Consider the following 23126-nt stretch of genomic DNA (forward strand, 5'->3'; position numbering starts at 1 on the left):
ATATTAGGACATCTGTCTTCCATTCCTAATTTATTTCTATTATGGGATAACTCAGGCACGTTTTTAAGAGAGTATGATGGAAGATCTGGTTTCATTGCCACGCTTACTGCAATACCATTACAGTGCCAGCGGATCGGGTTTGAATCTGGCACTGTCTTTCAGGAGTTTGTATGTTCTCCCCATGTTGTTTTCTTTGGTTCTCCAATTTCCTTTCACCCTACAAAATATACGGGGTTGGTAGGTTAATCAGGTGTTTTTTTTTTTGGCGCTACTGGTTTCAATGGCCTGAATCAGCGCCTACTGTGATGTATTGTTGGACTGTAAAAAAAAAATTAAAATTTGAAATCATCCTGTTTTAAAGCCATTTCTTGCTGCAGAAAAACGTACAGGTCTCATCCAATAGAAATTCTCCATACGATTTTGGTTTGCTTAGATATAGCCTTCAAATAAAATTATTTATTTATTATATTTATCATTACCAATCTTCATTTCTGACACGATAAATGTGCAAACCACAGAACAACTACTTATTAATAGTACACTTTATTTTTGTGCAGGTGTGCTTGTAGATTTGGGCCTTGAGGAAAATAACATGGCTTACCAAAGGGCTGAGAAATATATTATACGGCTAGACCAAGACATTCAAGCCAAGTTTGAAGCTTTTATGAAAAAGGTCAAACAGAATCCATACACACTCTTTGTTCTTATTCATGATAATTCTCATGTTGATCTCACCAGGTATGTTTATACTTCATTTTTGCCATCTTACCCATTCTCTCCTCTTCTCATTTCCCAGGAACATATCTCATGTGATTGTAGCTGGTAACCTTTGCTTTGAGTTGCATTTGCTTTTGTGTATTCTCTTTTATCTAATAACCTGCATGTTTTACATTATATTTGGTGAAACTGACGTACAAGTATCCAGATGAAGTCTGATTGAACAAGACAGTGCTTTGATATTGCTTTAATAGTCTTGTGCTTCATTGAATGATTTATTGCTTCCATTCAAAAGCAGTTTCAAAATCTTGTGCCCCAAGATGCCTTATCAGTGAATTGGAATTTCTCCATGTGTTATATGAAAAGTTCACAAAGCTGTATTTTTTCCATATAATTGTACTACCGTGAATACATATTAAATGCTTTTTATCCTTGCTGATGATGTAAATGGGAAAAATCACAAAATATTGCTATTTATTGACTATGCTTTGATGATTTATTGACAATAACTCTACATCGGAAAGACTGGTTGCAGATTGAGAGATCACTTCGCTCAGCACCTATACTCCATCCGCCACAACAGTAGCCTCCCAGTAGCCAACCACTTCAATTCTGAGACACACTCCCATACTCACATGTCTGTCCATGACTTTGTGTACTCTCCCACCCTGACCACCCGTAGATTGGTGGAACAACACCTTATTTTCGTCTGGCCAGATGGCATTAATATTCTGTAAGGTGGTTATAATATGAATGTTTACACTGTGATGCTGCCACAAAACACCGAAATTCATGACTTGTTCATACCAATAAATTCTGATTCTTTTACCTTTACCATTCCTTAACTCAACCTATAAGGACTCTACTACCTCTTTGAATCATATGTCCCATCTTTCCATTTGTTTAATATTGTTGCTTACCAGCAGAGCCACACTGCTCCCTTTACCTCCCTGCCTATACTTGTGATACACTGTGTATCCTTAGATCTTCAGCTCCCAATGACATCCATCCTTTAGCCATGACTCAGTGATGTCCACAGCATCGTACCTTCTAATCTGTAGCTGTACAGCAAGATCATATACTTTGTTCTAACGCTGTGTGCATTTCAGTATAATACCTTCAAATCAATTTTTGAATGTATTGTGTCACTGTCATCTTCTACCTATTATTTTATCTCATCACCTGCCTGTCATCCTTGCTGCACACTATCTTCACTTTACTGCTGTTTCCCTCTTCTTCAGCAATCGCACCCTGGTTCCCATCCCCTGATAAATTAGTTTAAACCTTCCTGAACAGTTATATTAAACCTGCCTTCTAGGATATTGGTCCCCTTTGGGTTCAGATTTAACCCGTCCTTTTTGTATAGGTTGTACCTTCCCCAAAAGAGATCCTAATGATCCAATAATCTGAAGCCGTGCACCTGTTTCTCAGCCACACATTTATCTGCCTGATCTTATTATTTTTTTCCCTCACTAGCACTTGGCATAGGTAGTAATCCTGAGATTACCATCGTGGAGATCCTGTTTGTAAATTTCCTCCCGAATTCTCTGTATTCCTTCTTCAGGGCCTCCTGACTTGTGTTACCTTTGTCATTGGTATCAACATGTACCAAGACTTCTAGCTATACGCCCTCTCCCCTCAGAATGTTCTGGACCCGATTGGAGACACCCTGACATCAGGAAGGCAACACACCATTTGGGTGTCTTTATCGGACTCACAGAATCTCCTGTCTGTTCTCTTCACAGTGGAATCTCCTATCACTATCGCATGCCTCTTCGGCCTCTCCATGCTCAGTGCTAAAGACTTGGTCTCTTTTGTCATCCCCTGCTAGGTTATCGTCCCCAATACTATCCAGAACAATAAAATGGTTGCTGAGGGCAATGGTGACAGAGGTGTTCTCTTCATACTCCTGAGGCTCCAATCTATCACTTCTTCACTCTTCCTGATGAGCCGTATTGAGCAGCAGCTCCATTTCTTTAACACCGTCTCTTTGGATTCAATGGATCAGACCTCCAGTGTTAATGAGCATAATCTTGAATATTCTTTCTTTGGCTTGGCTTCGCAGACAAAGATTTATGGAGGGGTAATGTCCACGTCAGCTGCAGGCTCGTTTGTGGCTGACAAGTCTGATGTGGGACACGCAGACACGGTTGCAGCGGTTACAGGGGAAAATTTGTTGGTTGGGGTTGTGTGTTGGGTTTTTCCTCCTTTGTCTTTTGTCAGTGAGGTGGGCTCTGCGGTCTTCTTCAAAGGAGGTTGCTGCCCGCCGAACTGTGAGGCGCCAAGATGCACGGTTTGAGGCGATATCAGCCCACTGGCGGTGGTCAATGTGGCAGGCACCAAGAGATTTCTTTAGGCAGTCCTTATACCTCTTCTTTGGTGCACCTCTGACCAGATGGCCAGTGGAGAGGTCGCCATATAACACGATCTTGGGAAGGCGATGGTCCTCCATTCTGGAGACGTAACCTACCCAGCGCAGTTGGATCTTCAACAGCGTGGATTTGATGCTGTCGGCCTCTGCCATCTCGAGTACTTCGATGTTAGGGATGAAGTTGCTCCAATGAATGTTGAGGATGGAGTGAAGTAGGTGATGCCAGTAGAGGACCCATGATTCGGAGCCGAACAGGAGTGTGGGTATGACAATGGCTCTGTATACGCTTATGTTTGTGAGGTTTTTCAGTTGGTTGTTTTTCCAGACTCTTTTGTGTAGTCTTCTAAAGGCGCTATTTGCCTTGGCGAGTCTGTTGTCTATCTCGTTGTCGATCCTTGCATCTGATGAAATGGTGCAGCCGAGATAGGTAAACTGGTTGACCGTTTTGAGTTTGTGTGCCCGATGGAGATGTGGGGGGGCTGGTAGTCATGGTGGGGAGCTGGCTGATGGAGGACCTCAGTTTTCTTCAGGCTGACTTCCAGGCCAAACATTTTGGCAGTTTCTGCAAAACAGGACGTCAAGCGCTGAAGAGCTGGCTCTGAATGGGCAACTAAAGCGGCATCGTCTGCAAAGAGTAGTTCACGGACAAGTTGCTCTTATGTCTTGGTGTGAGCTTGCAGGCGCCTCAGATTGAAGAGACTGCCATCCGTGCGGTACCGGATGTAAACAGCGTCTTCATTGTTGAGGTCTTTCATGGCTTGGTTCAGCATCATGCTGAAGATTGAAAAGAGGGTTGGTGCGAGAACGCAGCCTTGCTTCACGCCATTGTTAATGGAGAAGGGTTCAGAGAGCTCATTGCTGTATCTGACCCGACCTTGTTGGTTTTCGTGCAGTTGGATAACCATGTTGAGGAACTTTGGGGGGCATCTGAGGCGCTCTAGTATTTGCCAAAGCCCTTTCCTGCTCATGGTGTCGAAGGCTTTGGTGAGGTCAACAAAGGTGATGTAGAGTCCTTTGTTTTGTTCTCTGCACTTTTCTTGGAGCTGTCTGAGGGCAAAGACCATGTCAGTAGTTCCTCTGTTTGCGCAAAAGCCACACTGTGATTCTAGGAGAACATTCTCGGCGACACTAGGTATTATTCTATTTAGGAGAATCCTAGCGATGATTTTGCCTGCAATGGAGAGCAGCGTGATTCCCCTGTAGTTTGAGCAGTCTGATTTCTCGCCTTTGTTTTTGTACAGGGTGATGATGATGGCATCACGAAGGTCCTGAGGCAGTTTTCCTTGGTCCCAGCAAAGCTTGAAAAACTCATGCAGTTTGGCATGCAGAGTTTTGCCGCCAGCCTTCCAGACCTCTGGGGGGATTCCATCCATACCTGCTGCTTTGCCACTTTTCAGTTGTTCAGTTGCCTTATATGTCTCTGCCCGGGTGAGGACCTCATCCAGCTCTAGCCTTAGGGGCTGTTGAGGGAGCTGGAGCAGGGCGGAATCTTGGACTGAGCGGTTGGCATTGAAAAGAGATTAGAAGTGTTCTGACCATCGGTTGAGGATGGGGATCTTGTCGCTGAGGAGGACTTTGCCGTCTGAGCTGTGCAACGGGCTAATGAATGGAGGGAGCCCTCTGCCCATACATTGAGCTGCAAAAACACCAAACAATCCTTGAGGACATTGAAGCCTTTCTTCAGTTGCTGGATTTTCCATGGACTCTGAAACATGACAACTACATTTAAAGGTTAAATCAGATGCTGCAAACATCATTAAAATATTTAATCTTGGACCTGCCTTCAGTTAAAGCACAATGCTGGAGAAACTCAGCAACTCAAACAGTGTATTTTATATAGCAATGCTTAACCTATGTTTTGGGCTTGAGCCCTTCATCAAGATATGTTGATGAAGGGCTCAAGCCTGAAACATTGGTTGTGTATCTTAATCTTTGCTCTGTAATGTACACAGTTTGACTCACAGAGTTTCTGCAGCATTGCATTTTTGCTTCAACCACGATGTCTACAGACTTTCATGTTTTACTCCTGTCTTCAGTTATCCTGGGTTAGGATTGAGAGTTTTAAAATATTATCATCTGACCTGATCCCAAACCATAAGTCTGCATGAGAGGAAAAAATAATGAAAGATCTCTTGTATTAATTTAGTGCTTCCAGCAAAAAAAAAAGTGTTACAGTAAAACCCCTGCAATCTGGCACCTATGGGTGTAGATGCCGGAATAGAGTATTTTCCGGTTGCTTGAGACTTTCTCTTAAAATACCTAACTAAAATTATCCACTGTCTTATGATCCACTGATTTGTGTTCATCAGACAAGTCAGATATTTGGATTTTTTTTTCTGGTTGCTGAGGCTGCTGGCTGCTTGAATTCTGGATATGAGAGGCTTTACTGTTTTAACTATTGCAGGCTTTCCACACCCCTTCCCCCCCCACCTTATTTTGTGAAGCAAAGTCTGACTGCAAAGCTCTCAGCACTCTTTCACTGTAGTGCCCAATGGCAGTGATTATGTGAAAGATTAGGCAGAGAAAATTAATTTTTCCCTATAATCTGTCAGTAGCAATGTTATAGATGTTATTAACCACTATTTATTATGTATTTTGAAACTCTAACAAAGCATGTTTTTCTGTTGACTAAGCCAATTTTAAAAACTGTTTATTTTGGTTTAATGATAGTATTCTTGTCCTTGAGTCAGGCAGTTTTTGTTTCAATCCTCACTTCAAAGGCCTGAGTGCTCATCTAATCTAATGAGAGGAGCTTCTTTCCTCTTGGGTGTGCTAGCTTTTGGATGAGATGTTAAACCAGGTTCTTTGTGCGCTTTTAAATGGAACAAGGGTCCTCGTCACGGTTCATCCCCAACAGCAGCTTGACAGAGGTCTCTCTGATCTAAGGGTTGTTCCCAAGAACACGCACAGAGTTAGACATCCAGAACTGCTGGAAGATCATCAACTCGGTGAGAGACACACTTTGGTCTGCCCAAAACCTGTTGGTCTTTCAGTGCATGGGAATGTCTGTGAGGGAATATGCTGACTGGCACATTCCAGGCTGCAGGAGTATGTGCTGAGGGATGCACTGAGGCTTGGAACAGCTGTGGACAAGGACCATAGTCTAGATCCCTCCCATTACTGGGCATTGAGAGGCTGAGACCAAGGGGAAGTCCCTCAAACTACAGAATTTTAAAAAACAACAAGGTGTCATGGTGGTGGTAGTGGTGTAAGAAGAATGGAATGTAACTGCATAGTGACAGGAATGTATGGATATGAAAGTCTGGTTGGAACAGACTCTGAATGGTTTTCTTTTGTAAATAATTTATTGTGAATCAAGTCTATTTATAATATTTTTGTATCACTAAAACACTAGTAGTTCAAATTATCTGCTGCCTACTCGCTTTGCAAGATTTTAAAATTGGAAAGTTCTGTTTTTAAGTTAAATATAGTACAAGATAGCATATATCTTAGTTGTAAATTAAGTCTTTGAATTTTAAATTAACCCTATTCTCCCTCAGTCTCGTTTCAGGCTCCACAAATCATGGGGAATCTAGCCAAGGTCTGTCAGATAAATTTATTAATTCACGTGATGCACTTGAGGCATGCAACTTACTTATGTTGCAGGTCAGCTCCTTTCCTTTCACTCTACAGACGCAGCAGTCCCGTGTTAGCTTATACAATGAAGTACATTGGATGCTATCCAACAGTCCTGTAAGTTCACACCAAGTGATTCTTTTCTAACATTTTTTGTAGTGTTTGAATGTGCATTTTCTTTACAAGAAGTTGTTTAACTGCTGTACGCCGATGTTCAGGCTATCCCAACGTAGAGATGAGGACATTAGGAGGGGGAAAAATACTCATTGTGACATTTGAGAAAACAAGATTTCAAAATCTTGTTTATTTTTGAACTGTTACTTCAAAGCTGTTAAAATTTCTTAAAAATAATACATGATTTTTGACTCATAGCAGATGCCAGTTAATGGTAGTGATGTTTCCAAACTGATTGTTTTCATGGGGGCAGATTTATTGAAGTTTTTTCCCAATGTCCCACCATAAATTATTCTGACCTTAATGTGATAATGTGAAATTACATAAACAGTAGAAGAACAGAAGTAAAGTCTAGCTTTATAATTTTGAAATATTTTAAAATGTTGGTGACACCAACTAAATATATTTAAATGTTTGACATTTTCACATTTTGGTCCTTTTTGAGAGGAAAAGAAATGTCACCTAGATCTAGAACATTACCTCGCAGAAGGGCTTACGCCTGAAACGTAGGGAATTTATCTTTACCTCCAAGACTGGCTGAGTTCCTCCAGCATTTCTGTGTTTTGACATTGAACATTACAGCACATGATTTTGTGCTGGACCTATGTAAACCTACTCGACAACAATCTAATCTTCGCTACCCGTTATCCTCCAGTTTACTTACATCCATGTGCATGTCTAAGAGTCTTTTAAATGTCCCTATTGTACCAGCCTTCACTGCCACCCCTGGCAAAGCATTATAGTCATATTTAAAAAAAAAGACTTACCTTTGACATCTCCCTTAAACTCTCCTCTACTTACTTCAATGGATCTCCTCTGATATTTGCTATTGGTGCCTTGGGAAAAAGGTTCTGGCTGTTCACCCTATAATCTTATATACCTCTATGACATCAGCTCTCATCCTTCAATATTCACAAGAGAAAACCCTATCCCTTGTTTCCTAAGACGCATACTACATTCAAGGCAACATCCTGGCAAATTTCCAGTGAACCCTCTCTAAACCATCTACACCCTTCCTGTAATGAAGTGACTTAGAGTAACATGCTAAAACAGGGGTGGAGCAACCTTTTACCACGCGTGGGCTGGATGGTGTGTCAGTGGTTGAACTGTGGGTCGCACTGATGCTACCATAAATGAAACAAACAAACAAATACACAAACAGAGTAAATAAATAAATAAATGGCCCGAAGATGCATTTCAGGAGAGGGAAGGCATCTTCAAATCTGGAAATGCACCAAAAATCACAAGTTAGTCATTAAAATGACAATTGAAAAAAAAAACATAAAAGTCAAAAAGGAGAAAAATTAGTTACAATGAAAACAAAATAACAAAACAGACAGCAGTGAGAGGGGAAGAATGTCACAGTAGAGAGGGGGAATGTCACTCAAAGAGAGGGCTGTCACGCAGACAGAGGGGCATGTCACAGAGAGAGGAAGTGAGAGAGAGAGGAATTTACACACAGATAGGGGGAGCCACACACAAAGAGAGGGATTCACAGAGAGGGAGTGCAACACTCTGAGAGGGTGTCCAACGCAGTGATGCAGTCACACAAAGATATGACATCATATATATACAGACAGAAAAAGTCTCACATATAGAAACAGTAAATGAGAGAGAGAGAGAGAGAGGAGTACCACACAGAGACAAATTGAAAGAGCATTACAGAAATAGGTGGTGTTGCAGAGAGAGAGAGAGATGGATTCTCACAGACGTGATGTTTTACAGAAGAGATGGGCCTCACGCAGAGGAGAAGGCTATCACAGACAGCAGGAGAACAACACTGTGAGAGAGGGGGAGAACATCACTAGGGGGGTGGGGGTTTCACGCAGAGGGCGACGGATCTCCAGCACAAAGGCAGGGGGAGAGTCTTGCACAGAGGGCAGTGGGTGTATCCACAACAGAGGGAGGCCAACGCACAGAGAGCCAGGGAGCTGCGCACAGAGTGTGAGAGCCTATAAAGCACAAGGTAGGGGTGCTGTGTACTGAGAGCAGGGGAGCATGGGGAACCTCGCACTGAGAGGGTGGGGGGGGGAGGGGGGCAGCCACGCACTGGGCCAGATAAACTTGGAACTGGCCTGCAGGCTATAGGTTTCCCACCCCTGGGTTAGAACTTCTATGCAAGCAGAAACAATAAAGTCTTGTGCACTGTTATTGAAAACAGTTGCTCCTCGGACCAGAGAAGGGCTGAATTATACCCAGTATCTCATAATTTCCATTCCAATCACAGATTTCCAACATATCTTTCTTTTTGTTTCCAATGAACCCATGCTGTGATGTGGTATCAAATGTAGCTTATTTTGTACATCAGCCCAAGTAGTCAGTCAGTGACACCCCATTTAATCTAGATTCTGGCCTTATTAATCATTCCAGCTTAGTGAGTGGTCAGCAGGAATCATTGCAAGATCATAGGAGACAGGAGCTTTAGTCTGCATATACCTTTCACTGCTGTCCAAGGAGTGAATTTTGCTTCCATTCTTATTTTCTTTTTGCTTCCATTGTTTCTAACCCTGTCGCATCAGGTATTTTTCAAAACCCTGAATAAAATCAGAAACTATGACACTGCAAATTTTATATTAGGTCTCAGACTATTTGCAGGCATCTGTGGTGTGAGAAACAGATTTAGTGTTACAGATTTACAGTTTAATGGCCCTTTATCAGAACTGGAGAAGCAGAAACTCAAAAATTTTGTCACCTGCCCAGTTCTGGTGAAGTGTCATTGACATAAAAAGTTCTTTCTGCTTTTTTTTTCCCCCAGCATTTTCTGTTTTTTTTTTAAATTCCAGATTTCACGCAGCTGCAGTTTTATTTTTGCTTTTCAGGCCATTTGCAGGATTTATTAGTTTAATTTGTGGGCAGATTTTTTTTGTTTGTAAATGCCTACTTCGACCTTGGAGTGCTCAAAAGATTTTTATGTTAGTCTTATTTTATAGTGTTTAAATTCTGACTTATTTCCCAAGCTTTCTTTTGCTCATGTGCAATTCCACTCAAGTGCAGCAAATCGTGGGCACAGCTACATCAGATACCCAAAAACTGCAGGACTTCTTACTTCTATCATTGTTTATTTTCAATCTTTGGTAGATTGAAAATAAGCAGGTCTTGCCAAGTTTCTGAAGCCAAGAACACTATTTAAAATACATTGGGCAGTAAATTTCATACTAGCCCTAATAATACTCTCCTAGGTTAATTTTACCTCAAATAGACAAGAGTGCAGAAAACAATATTCAGTTGGGTGTCTGGGTTTTAATTTATGATGTTAGTGTGAGGTTGTGTGCGTGTGTGGGTTTCTGTTTTCAGTTTGAAGTTCTTTGATAGATTTTCCAACATGGCCTTCATTTGTGAGGCGTTATTTTTTTCAATGTATCTTTTCAATACATTTATGTAAAAGGTGGGCCAGGTGATAGCAGTGTCAAAAGCATCCTTTACATTGTAGATCTTGTTACTTCAACAAATCTGATCAATGTTTGAGGCTGTTTCTCTCTATTGTATTATTACCTTTTGGCAGGAGGAGCTCAGCAATGAGGAGTTGGTGTATTTTGGTTTGTCCGATTACAGCAAGTCTTTACAATGGGGTATTTCAAGCCCAATCCTAAGATGTGATGAGGCTTTTGAAAGAATGGTGAACACTTTGATGGAAAGGTAAGTAATTACCTTTTTCTAATGTTTATCTTTATACTATAATTTACTGTGTATTCTTGAGTTTGTTTGTTCTTATTACCTCTGCTCTTACAAAAGCAAATACTGTGCATACTCTGGTTCTACAATATTGCCAGTCATTCTCTTCACTAGCTGGGTATCAGAAGTTAATGAATATCATCCAAGCTTCTCTCTTCCTTAAGATCTTAACAACTCTTCTGTCGAGGATACCACTGCCTCCAGATGGGCCGTCTTACACTGTGAGTTGAGTGGAGCAAAGATTACACTCTATGTTCACTTGAGTTTATCTGATTATTCAGCAGCCCTGTAATTAGTGCCTTCGCATTTCTTGGCTTAAAAGAAAAAAAGCTTTTCTTATTTTGTGAACATTGCTGGGAAAACTCAATCCTCTGGTGTATACCTAGTGGGCTGAAGGGCCTGTTTCTGTGCTGTAACTCGATGACGCTTAAATTATTCTTTTCAGATCCAGTTAATAATAAAAACTTGGCTTAAAAATAGTAAAGTCAGAGGGCATTTGTGGAGATAGAAATATACTTGTGTTTTAAGTTGATAAACAAGGGGTCAGCATCATGGGGGGGAATTTATTTTTTAAAAAATCGATAAACTTTCATTACAAATGGGAAAATTTGAAGTTAAATAAGTCTCAAACAAAGGTGGGAGGGGTGGGGAACAAAGAGAATAAAAGAATCAGAATTTATTGTCATGAACAAGCCACAAAATTTACTGGTTTGAATCAGCAATGCGTTGAGCTAACATTCATAATAACCATCTTACAAAAATCATTAAAAATAGTGCTCCAAAGGTGAGAGTAAGGGAGTCTTTGGTTCGTTGATTATTCCTGAATCTGACGGCAGTGGGGAAGAAACTGTCCTTGTGCCATTGAGTGCCTGTCTTCAGGTTCCTGCACCTTTTACCTGATGGTAGCAGAGTGAAGAGGGCATGGCCTGAGTGGTGAGGGTCTTTTGAGATTGGAAGCTGCTTTTTTAAGGCATCGCCTCATGTAGATTTCCTCGATGGAATGAAGTCTGATGCCTGTGATATCGCAGGCCGAGTTAACAACTCTCTGGAGTTTAAGCTCCTGTCCTGAGCTTTTGCACCTCCGTTAGAGACAGTGATACAGCCAGCCAGAATGCTCTCCACTGTACACCTGTAGAAGTTTTTGAGACTCTTTGGTGTCTTCTCAAAGACCTCGCAAAGTATAGCCTTCTTCATGACATTGAAGCTCCAGGACAGATTCTTGGAGAAGTTGACACCCAGGAATTTGAACTTTCGATGAGGACTGAATCATGTTCTCCTGATTTCCTCCTGAAGTCCACAGTCATCATCTTGGTTTTGCTAATGTGGAATGCAAGGTTGTTGGTGTGATCCCACTCAACAAGCTGATCTATCTCCCTCCTGAACACTTCCTCATTGCCGTTTGTGATTCTGCCGACAACTGTGGTGTCTTCGGCACATTTGTAGCTAGCATTGGAATTGTGACTGAACACACAGTCATGCGTGTATAGTGAGTAGAGCAGTGGGCTAAGCATGCATTCTTGAAGTCTACGTATGTTGATCGTCTGTGAGGAGGAGACGTTGTTTGTGTTTTTCTGATGAGGAAGTCAAGGATCCAGTTGCAGAAGCCCAGGGTTTGGAGCTTCTTGACCAGCACTGAGGGAATAATGGTGTGAAGGCTGAGCTTTAGTCTATGAAGAGCAGCCACATGTATGAGTTGCATGGAGGGTGGAGACCAAGAGAGGTTAGAGGAAACAAATATTGATGGTGCTGGTTTCAAAGAGAATGGTGGTAATGTTTTTAGAAAGAGTATGGAAATAGGTCCTTTCACCCACTGAGCTCACAGCAAACATCAGCTGTCCATTTGCATCAATCTTACATTAATCCCAGGTTCTAATCTCTCCAACTATTCCACAACTCCCCTTAGATTTAACCACTCGCCGACACACTAATTTCAATTTTCGGTGGCCAATTAATATACCATCTTGCATTTCTTGGGATGTGGGAAGAAACAGGAAGATATCCATGTGGTCATAGGGAGAGCATGTAGACTCTACACAGAGTCCACTGAAGGGCAGGACTGAACCCAAACCAGGGCGCAATGAGGCAGCAGTTCTACTAGCCGCACCACAATTTGGAGCACAAAAGTCAAAGCTGAAAGCAAGAAGAAAAGGAAAGAAAAATTAAATGTTGGAAATATGAGGGTCAAGACTGGAACAGGCGATTATCTGAAACTTGAATTCATTGTTGAATCTTGGATGTTGCTGTGTGTCAAGTTGGATGTTGAGGTGCTGATCTTTGAGTTCACATTGAACTTCATAGGAAGTTAATGACACAGAAGTCAGAATGGAGAAATAAAACTTTAGTCAACAAAAGTCAGTTTTGCAAATTGATTCAAAGAATGTTAGTCACACAGCACAAAAGTGGGTCCTTTTCCCACCCTCTCCATAGTGACCATGTACGTACCTATAGTAAGCCAATCACTTGTTCCAGAGAGGCTGAAAAAGATCACATATAGGGGTTGGTGTTGCTCTCTGTATTTTTCTTGAAGTTGATGCATGTTGAAGGTGGTGTCCATTGTTTCTCCCGATAGATGGAATCCACATTGAATTGGGGAGCAGCTCTTCAATGCTGAGGGGAGGCAGTTATGCAGGATCCTAGTGAAGATAAATCCTGTGATAAATAGGAGTAAGACACCCCCTCCCTCCCTCCTATAGTTACCACAGTTGAAATTGTCCTGAAGGCATTACAATTGTGGAATCCCTGAGATCCTCTGGTGCACCCAGAGCTGTGATGATCAATGAAGGGGATTAGAAATGCCATTAATTGTTCAAATAAAGTACCCTGACCATTATGACGTGAGATGAGCAATCTCCAAGTTGAGTGAGTGTACGTGGAAAGTACTAAAATTGAATTGAATTAATCTGGTATTTTTTGAGCTAGCACTGGGGAAAAAAGAAAACATATTCTTGGACAGTTATGAGGTGTTATACTTGGGTAGCTTAAGCCAGAGCAGGACATTCACAGTGGAGTGTGGAGTTTGTAGAACAAAGTGAGAAGGGAACAGATGCATAGTTTGATGAAAGTGGTGACACAGGCTGACAGCTTGGTGCAGAATGCATTTGGCATGCTTGCCTTTATTGGTTAGGTCACTAAGTACAGGAGCTGGGATATCATGTTACAACTGTACAGGATGTAGGTGAGACCACACTTGGTGTTTTGTCTGCAGTTTTGATCATCCAACTTTAGGAAATATTATAAAAAATTTCTGGTATCCGGCACCTAAGGGGATTGGTAGATGCCTGATAAGTGAATTTCCCAGTTGCTTTAGACTGCATGTTGCATGAATGGAGAGGTGTGTGTGCCAATTTTAAACTTTTTTTTATCCATTTGTTTTCAGCAATTTTTTTGCCAGTTGCTTAAATTCTGAATAACAGGGATTTTACTGTATTTTGTTAAGATGGAAAGGGTGCCGAAAAGATTCATGGACATTGCTAACACTGGTAGGCTTGAATATAAGGAGAAGCTGAATAAACTGGGGAAAAGGAGGCTAAAGGATAACCTTATAAAGATAAATAGTCATTGTATTTTTCCTTGGGTAGGTGAATCTAAAACTGGAGGGCATGGATTTAAAATGAAGGGGGAAAGATTAAACATGGACCTAAGGGAAGCCTTGTTCACACAGAGGCTGGTGTATATTGGAAAAGGACTGGAGGAAGTGGTAGAAATGGAGACTCTTGCAATGTTCGAAAGGTATTTAGACAAGTTCACTGTGAAGAAATATTTAGAAGGATACGGGCAAAACACAGGCAAATAGGACTGACATGGTTGGCATGGACATGTTGACCACTTTTGTGCAGTTCAGGTACACAATCCTTTATCCGGAAAAATCTGAAATTTGGAACACATTGTCCCCCAAGGGTTCTGGATAAAAGATTGTGTACCTGTATTACTCTATGACTCCATGACACAGTCTGCAATGTGACCAGTTATGGAATCCAACACCACAGAAATGGGCCCTTTGGCCACCATGCCCATGTTGACCTTTCTGTGTTTTTTTTTTTTCCATTTTCCTTCATTAGGGCTGTATCCTACCATATATATACCGGCAAAGAAGATGGCCCTGGATGTTAAAAATATAACTCCGAAATCAGGGTAATCTTGTACGCCAAGTATAAAATCTGAACTTTAACAGGGAATTCTCAGCGCTCCCCCTCACCGAGTATAAAATACGAACTTTAACAATGAAGTCTCAGCACACCCCCAAGTCAAGTATAAAATACGAACCTTAACAGCAAAGACTCAACGTTCCCCTGCAGGGTGCATCTGCCCAGTTCGATTGCCGTCGGCTCTGCGCAGGCTTTAAACAGCTGTTAAAGGAGTTGATGGTGGTTTATTTTAAAATGTGCTAATAAAAATTAAACTTTCTCAGTAATTTGCTTTTAAAATATTGTGAATTAGTATATTAAATGTCCCGAGCAGCATTACTCCACTGGCCAACGGTAAGTGCTAGACTTTTAAAAATTTTTAAAAATTTTTCACACTATGAACCATATTGACCAAAATACACATAAACATTTCCCTCTTGAATATACACAGTGTCATTTTCTCCCCTTTTTCCCCCCCTCCCTTCCCTCCCTCCTTCCCACCCCCCTCCCCACCCCACTCAACGTTCAACATATACGATACATTAAACTCATTAAACGATGTCATCACATAATGAAAATAAACAAGAAAGTTGTGTCATCTACTTTTACAGACTGGGTCAATTCATTTTGTCTTCTTCTCATTCTGTCATTTTAGGCGGTGGAGGTCCATGGTAGGATTTCTCTGTTCTGTTCCATGTACGGTTCCCAAATTTGTTTGAATATTGTGATGTTATTTCTTAAATTATATGTTATTTTCTCCAATGGAATACATTTATTCATTTCTATGTACCATTGCTGTATTCTCAGGCTATCTTCTGATTTCCAGGTTGACATAATACATTTTTTTGCTACAGCTAAGGCTATCATAATAAATATTTTTGGTGCTCCATCCAAATCGAGGCCAAGTTCTTTACTTCTTATATTACTTAGAAGAAAGATCTCTGGATCGAAATACCTGATTTAGATCTTCCCAAAACTTTTCCACTTTCTCACATGCCCAAATTGCATGTACTGTTGTTCCTATTACCTTGTTACAGCAAAAACATCTATCTGATACTGTTGGGTCCCATTTATTTAACTTTTGGGGCATGGTGTATAACCAATTATATTGTATCATGCGTAACATCGTGTTTATTGTATTTCTCATAGTTCCAGAGCATAGCTTTTCCCATGTTTCATTCTTTATCTTTATGTTTAGATCTTGTTCCCACTTTTGATGGGTTTACAGCTTATTTCATCGTTCTCTTTCTCTTGCAGTTTGATGTACATGTTTGTTATAAATCTTTTAATTATCATTGTGTCTGTAATCACATATTCAAAACTGCTTCCCAATTTGTCCTTCAAATAAATTTTCAGTTGGCGGTATGCAAACGTTGTACCGTGAATTATACCATATTTGTACTTCATTTGTTCAAAAGATAATAATTTATTTCCCGAAAAATAATTTTCTATTCATTTGACCCCTTTTCTCTTCCATTCTCTAAAGGAAAGGTTATCTATTGTGAAAGGGATTAGTTGATTTTGCGTCAATATTAATTTTGGTAGTTGATATTTTTTTTCCTTTCTACGTGAACCTTCTTCCAAATGTTGAGCAGATGGTGCAGTACTGGTGAATTCCTATGTTGCACCAGCTTTTCGTCCCACTTATATAGTACATGTTCATGTATCTTCTCCCCTATTTTATCTAGCTCTAATCTGGTCCAATCTGGTTTTTCCATTGTTTGATAAAAATCTGACAGGTATCTTAATTGTGCTGCTCTATAATCATTCTTAAAGTTTGGTAGCTGTAAGCCCCCCTGTTTGTACCATTCTGTTAATTTATCTAGCGCTATCCTCGGTTTCCCCCCTTTCCATAAGAATTTCCTTGTTATTTTCTATAGCTCCTTGAAAAATTTCTCTGTTAGGTGAATTGATAACTATTGAAATAGGTATTGTATCCTTGGGAAGATATTCATTTTAATGCAATTTACCCTTCCTATCAGTGTTAGTGGTAAATCTTTCCAATGTTCTAAGTCATCTTGTAATTTCTTCATTAATGGCTGAAAATTTAATTTGTATAGATGGCCTATATTATTATCTAGTTGACTACCTAGGTATCGGATTGCTTGTGTTTGCCATTTAAATGGTAATTCTTATGTAATTTTTTTATTGATAATTCTGGTTCTGTTAAGTATACTATGACATCATCTGCAAATAGACTGATTTTATATTCCTTCTCTTTTATTTTTATCCCTCTTATTTTATTTTCTGTTCTTATCAGTTCTGCCAAGGGTTCTATAGCTAACGCGAACAGTGAAGGAGATAGTGGACATCCCTGCCGAGTTGACCTGCTTAATTTAAATTGGTTTGATATATATTCATTTATTGTCACCTTCGCCAATGGTCCCTTATATAATGCTTTAATCCAATTAATATATTTCTTTGGTAGGTTGAACCTCTGTAGTACTTTGAATAAATAATTCCATCTACTCTGTCAAAGGCTTTTTCTGCGTCTAAGGCAACGGCCAGGGTTGGCGTCTTGTTTCCTTGTATTGCGTGGATTAAGTTAATGAACTTACAGATATTGTACGTTGTTCATGTTAATAAATCCAGTTTGATCTAGTTTTACTACTTTTGGTACACAGTCGGCCAATCTGTTTGCTAATAGTTTACAGGGGAATCACGCTGCTCTCCATTGCAGGCAAAATCTTCGCTAGGATTCTACTTAATAGAATAATACCTAGTGTTGCCGAGAATATTCTCCCAGAATCACAGTGCGGCTTTCGCGCAAACAGAGGAACTACTGACATGGTCTTTGCCCTCAGACAGCTCCAAGAAAAGTGCAGAGAACAAAACAAAGGACTCTACATCACCTTTGTTGACCTCACCAAAGCCTTCGACACCGTGAGCAGGAAAGGGCTTTGGCAAATACTAGAGCGCATCGGATGTCCCCCAAAGTTCCTCAACATGATTATCCAACTGCACGAAAATCAACAAGGTCGGGTCAGATACAGCAATGAGCTCTCTGAACCCTTCTCCATTAACAATGGCATGAAGCAAGGCTGCGTTCTCGCACCAACCCTCTTTTCAATCTTCTTCAGCATGATGCTGAACCAAGCCATGAAAGACCCCAACAATGAAGACGCTGTTTACATCCGGTACCGCACGGATGGCAGTCTCTTCAATCTGAGGCGCCTGCAAGCTCACACCAAGACACAAGAGCAACTTGTCCGTGAACTACTCTTTGCAGACGATGCCGCTTTAGTTGCCCATTCAGAGCCAGCTCTTCAGCGCTTGACGTCCTGCTTTGCGGAAACTGCCAAAGTGTTTGGCCTGGAAGTCAGCCTGAAGAAAACTGAGGTCCTCCATCAGCCAGCTCCCCACCATGACTACCAGCCCCCCCACATCTCCATCGGGCACACAAAACTCAAAACGGTCAACCAGTTTACCTATCTCGGCTGCACCATTTCATCAGATGCAAGGATCGACAATGAGATAGACAACAGACTCGCCAAGGCAAATAGCGCCTTTGGAAGACTGCACAAAAGAGTCTGGAAAAACAACCAACTGAAAAACCTCACAAAGATAAGCGTATACAGTGCCGTTGTCATACCCACACTCCTGTTCGGCTCCGAATTATGGGTCCTCTACCGGCATCACCTACGGCTCCTAGAACGCTTCCACCAGCGTTGTCTCCGCTCCATCCTCAACATCCATTGGAGCGCTTTCATCCCTAACGTCGAAGTACTCGAGATGGCAGAGGTCGACAGCATCGAGTACACGCTGCTGAAGATCCAGCTGCGCTGGGTGGGTCACGTCTCCAGAATGGAGGACCATCGCCTTCCCAAGATCATATGGCGAGCTCTCCACTGGCCACCGTGGCAGAGGTGCACCAAAGAAAAGGTACAAGGACTGCCTAAAGAAATCTCTTGGTGCCTGCCACATTGACCACCGCCAGTGGGCTGATATCGCCTCAAACCATGCATCTTGGCGCCTCACAGTTTGGCGGGCAGCAACCTCCTTTGAAGAAGACCGCAGAGCCTACCTCACTAACAAAAGGCAAAGGAGGAAAAACCCAACACCCAACCCCAACCAACCATTTTTCCCCTGCAGCCGCTGCAACCGTGTCTGCCTGTCCCGCATCGGACTTGTCAGCCACAAACGAGCCTGCAGCTGACGTGGACTTTCACCCCCTCCATAAATCTTCGTCCGCGAAGCCAAGCCAAAGAAAGTCGGCCAATCTGTTTGCTAATAGTTTAGCTATTATCTTATAATCTGTGTTGAGTAGAAATATTGGTCTATACGATGCTGGTGTTAGTGGATCTTTCCCTGTCTTTGGTATTACTGTAATTATTGCTGTTTTGCAAGAATCTGGCATGTTTTGTGTTTCTTCAATCTGGTTCATTACTTCCAGGAGAAGAGGAGTTAATAAGTCTTTAAATGTTTCATAGAATTCTACTGGGAGTCCGTCCTCTCCCGGCGTTTTATTGTTCACTAGGTTTTTTTTAATATATCCTGTATTTCCTCTATTTCAAATGATTTTATTAATTTGTTTTGCTCGTCTTCTTACAATTTTGGTAGTTCAATTTTAGCTAGAAACTTATCTATTTTGTCTTCTTTCCCATCGTTCTCAGTTCGATAAAATTGCTCGTAGAATTCCTTGAAGCTTTCATTGATCTCCATTGGGTTATATGTAATTTGTTTGTCCTTTTTCCTTGATGCCAATACCGTTCTTTTAGTTTATTCTGTTTTAAGCTGCCAAGCTAGTATTTTGTGCATTTTTTTCTCCTCGCTCATAATACTTCTGCTTTGGCTTCATTATGTTCTTCTCCACCTTGTACGTTTGTAGTGTTTCATATTTTATTTTTTTGTCCGACAATTCTCTTCTTTTTGTTGTATCTTCCCTTGTTGCTAATTCTTTTTCTGTACTTGCTATTTCCCTTTCCAACTGTTCTATTTCCCGATTGTAGTCCTTCTTCATCCTAGTTACATAACTTTTTATCTCCCCTCTGATAAAAGCTTTCATTGAATCCCATATTATAAATATATCTTTCACTGGTTCCATATTTATTTCAAAGTACATTTTAATTTGGCACTCAATGAATTCTCTAAAATCCTATCTTTTAAGTAGCATGGAGTTTAATCTCCATCTACACGTTCTAGGTGGGATGTCCTCCAGCCCTATTGCTAATAACAAGGGTGAGTGATCCGATAACAATCTAGCTTTATATTCATTTTTTCTAACTCTCCCTTGGATGTTGGCTGACAACAGGAACAGGTCTATCCTTGAGTATGTTTTATGTCTACCCGAATAATATGAGTATTCCTTCTCCTTTGGGTGTTGTCTCCTCCATATATCCAAAAGTTGCATTTCCTGCATTGATTTAACCATAAATTTAGTTACTTTGTTCTTTCTGCTAGTCTTTTTTCCAGTTTTATCCATCTTTGAGTCCAAATTAAGGTTAAAGTCCCCTCCTATCAGTATATTCCCCTGCGTATCTACAATCTTCAAAAAGATATCTTGCATAAATTTTTGATCCTCTTCATTAGGTGCATATACATTGAGCAAATTCCAAAATTCTGAATATATCTGACACTTTATCATTACAAACCTCCCTGCTGGATCTATTATTTCCTCCTCTATTCTGATTGGTACATTTTTATTGATTAATATAGCTACTCCGCTGGTTTTTGAATTATATGATGGTGCCGTTACGTGCCCTACCCAGTCTCTCCTTAATTTCTTGTGTTCCACTTCAGTTAGATGTGTTTCCTGCATGAATGCTATATCAATTTTTTCTTTCTTCAGTAAATTTAACAGCCTCTTCCTTTTGATTTGGTTATGTATTCCATTAATATTTATAGTCATATAGTTCAACATGGCCATTTCATACTTAGTTTACCTCTAATTTCCGCTTCCTCATCACCACCTTTCCTCCATATCCATTTCTGTTTTCTTTTTTTGAACACACTGTAAGACAACATTTCTAAAACATAAAATATTTCCACTATTCCCACATCTAAAATTCCCTTAACCCCAAATGTCCCACCCCCCCCCCCCCCCTCTGAGTTGCCCCTTGTCTCTTGCCGGGCAACCACAACTCCCCTCTCCATTTGGATTGTGAACCCGCTCGCAAGCGTCAACTGATTTCACAGTGACTGTTATTCTCTCCCACCCAACCCCCTCCAGAAAAGACTTTTATGTTCACATATAACAAAGCTCACCCTCTTTATACCCCCCTTACTTCCTTTCTTCCCTTTTCTTCTCCTCCTTAATTCTTACTTGTATGTTATTTTTCTTCTTTATATGAAGTTTGTCATCATTCTTTGTTCTTGTTACATCTCTTCATCTCTCTTTCTGTTTTGCAGACGTTCTGCAAATTCTCATGCTTTCTCCGGATATGAGAACAGTCTGCTTTGCTGCCCCTGAATAACTATTTTAAGCACCACTGGATATCTTAGTATAAATTTATAGCCTTTCTTCCATAGGATCGATTTTGCTGCATTAAACTCCTTCCTCTTCTTCAGGAGCTCAAAACTTACGTCTGGGTAGAAAATTTTTTTTTGACCTTTGTATTCCAGTGGCTTTTTGTCTTCTCTCATTTTTTTCATTGCCTTCTCCAATATATTTTCTCTTGTCGTATATCTCAGGAATTTTACTAAAATGGATCTTGGTTTTTGTTGTGGCTGTGGTTTCGGGGCTAATGTTCTGTGTGCCCTTTCTATTTCCATTCCTTCCTGTATTTCTGGGATTACCAGGACCTTGGGGATCCATTCTTTTATAAATTCTTTCATATCTTTTCCTTCTTCATCTTCCTTAAGGCCCACTATCTTTATATTGTTTCTCCTATTATAGTTTTCCATTATATCCATCTTCTGAGCTAACAACTCCTGTGTTTCTTTAACTTTTTTTTATCAGTTTCTTCCAATTTTCTTTTTAAGTCGTCCACTTCCATTTCTATGTCTGTTTCTTGTTTTTCCACCTTGTCTAATCTTTTCCCTATTTCTGTTATGACCAGCTCTAATCTACTCACTTTTTCTTCTGTACTTTTAATTTTTCTTTTTATTTCACTAAATTCTCGTGTCAGCCATTCTTTTAATGCTTCCATATATTCTTGAAAATTTTTTACTATCTATTTACTTTCCATTCCCTTTATCTTCTATTTCTCTGTTCAGTGCTTGATGTTCTCCTTCTTCTTCTTCTTCTTCTTCTTCTTCTTCTTCTTCTTCTTCTTCTTCTTCTTCTTCTTCTTCTTCTGTGTCTGCTCTAGGGTTTGTGTCTTCTCTTCCTGTATCTGTGTCTCTTCTGACTTTCTTGTTGGGCTGTTTGTCTCAGATTGTTGGGTATTTTTTTTTAATGGTATCTTGATGTTGGTCCTCTTCTTCTGGGCTGGTTATCTGTTGTGACTGGTTTTGTTTTTTCATTCTCACCCCTCCCATTCCCATTATTTTCTGTATCTTCCTGCTGAGAGTCCTGCTGTCGGGTCTTTCTCAGCTGTTCATGCTGTGGAGTTCCACTCCACATCTGGTCCCCCCTCCCGTCGGTGTTGTCTTTGTCGTGCGCATCGCGCATGCGCGATTCCTTGTGGATGCACGGTGGCGCACCTCTTTTTGGCTCCGTGAGCCATCTTTGCAGTCCTGCGTTCAGTGGGTCGCGACCCTGCGGGGTTTCCACTGACCTCGGGGAGTGGGCTCCTCTTTCCATGGTGGGTCCCTGCTTTTTTGTACAGGTAAGGCCTTCACCTTTCTCTTCCGGCGTCTTTCTTTCTTCTTTCCTTCCCGTTGATTTTGGCTTTTCTTTCTTTGCTGCCATTTCCTCCACACCTTTATTTTTTCTATGTTGTGATTTGTGTGTCTGGGGCTTTGCTTTTTCTTCACTTTTTTCCTTCTTTTCTGGAGAGGGCTGGTATTCTCCTACCGGCCGCTACTCCATCACCTGACTCCTCCAGTAAGTGCTAGATTTGGGGTAGTCTTATACATCGAGTATAGCTTAAAACCTACATTTTAGATGGAAATCAGAGTTGTCTTATACACGAGTTTTCTTAGATGCTGGCATATATAGTATGCCTTGTATACTTTTTTTTCCCTTTTTTTTCTTACTAAATGGCTTTTAAACATGGTAATTGTTTCTGAATCCTTCACCTCTTCTGGCAGATATCAACCACACTCTGAAAAAACAAATCTTTAAAAGTTTTCCTTTCATAATTTCCCTATGGTTGATATGCAATCCATGGGGAAAATATTTTGACTTTCGACTCTATCTGTGCCCTCTTATGATACTGTATGTTTCTATCAGGTCACCCCTCAGCCTCCTTAACTCCAGGTAAAATAAATCCAGTTCATCCAGTTTCTCCCCACAACCCAAGTCCTCCAATCCAGATTGCATCACTGTGAATCTCCTCTCTCCTCTCTCCAGTGTAGTTTTTGCATTATAATATCAACCACAAATTACTTGCTTTAATCTTTTCATAATAATTGCAGTGGCCATTGTCCACCTTATAATTTAAAACTGA

General features: G+C 40.7%; 1 protein-coding gene across 11 annotated transcripts in view; it reads left to right on the plus strand.

Moving 5' to 3' along the window:
* greb1l (GREB1 like retinoic acid receptor coactivator) overlaps positions 1-23126 on the plus strand; it is a 295802-nt gene that overhangs the window by 212566 nt on the left and 60110 nt on the right. For all 11 annotated transcript variants that reach the window (XM_069921708.1, XM_069921709.1, XM_069921699.1 and 8 more), the window contains 3 exons: positions 558-738; positions 6589-6781; positions 10341-10474. In XM_069921708.1, coding sequence (XP_069777809.1) covers positions 558-738; positions 6589-6781; positions 10341-10474 — 508 coding nt within the window. The remainder of the gene's footprint in view (positions 1-557; positions 739-6588; positions 6782-10340; positions 10475-23126) is intronic.

The sequence above is a fragment of the Narcine bancroftii genome, chromosome 2 (genome assembly GCF_036971445.1).
Source record: "Narcine bancroftii isolate sNarBan1 chromosome 2, sNarBan1.hap1, whole genome shotgun sequence".
NCBI lineage: Eukaryota > Metazoa > Chordata > Chondrichthyes > Torpediniformes > Narcinidae > Narcine > Narcine bancroftii.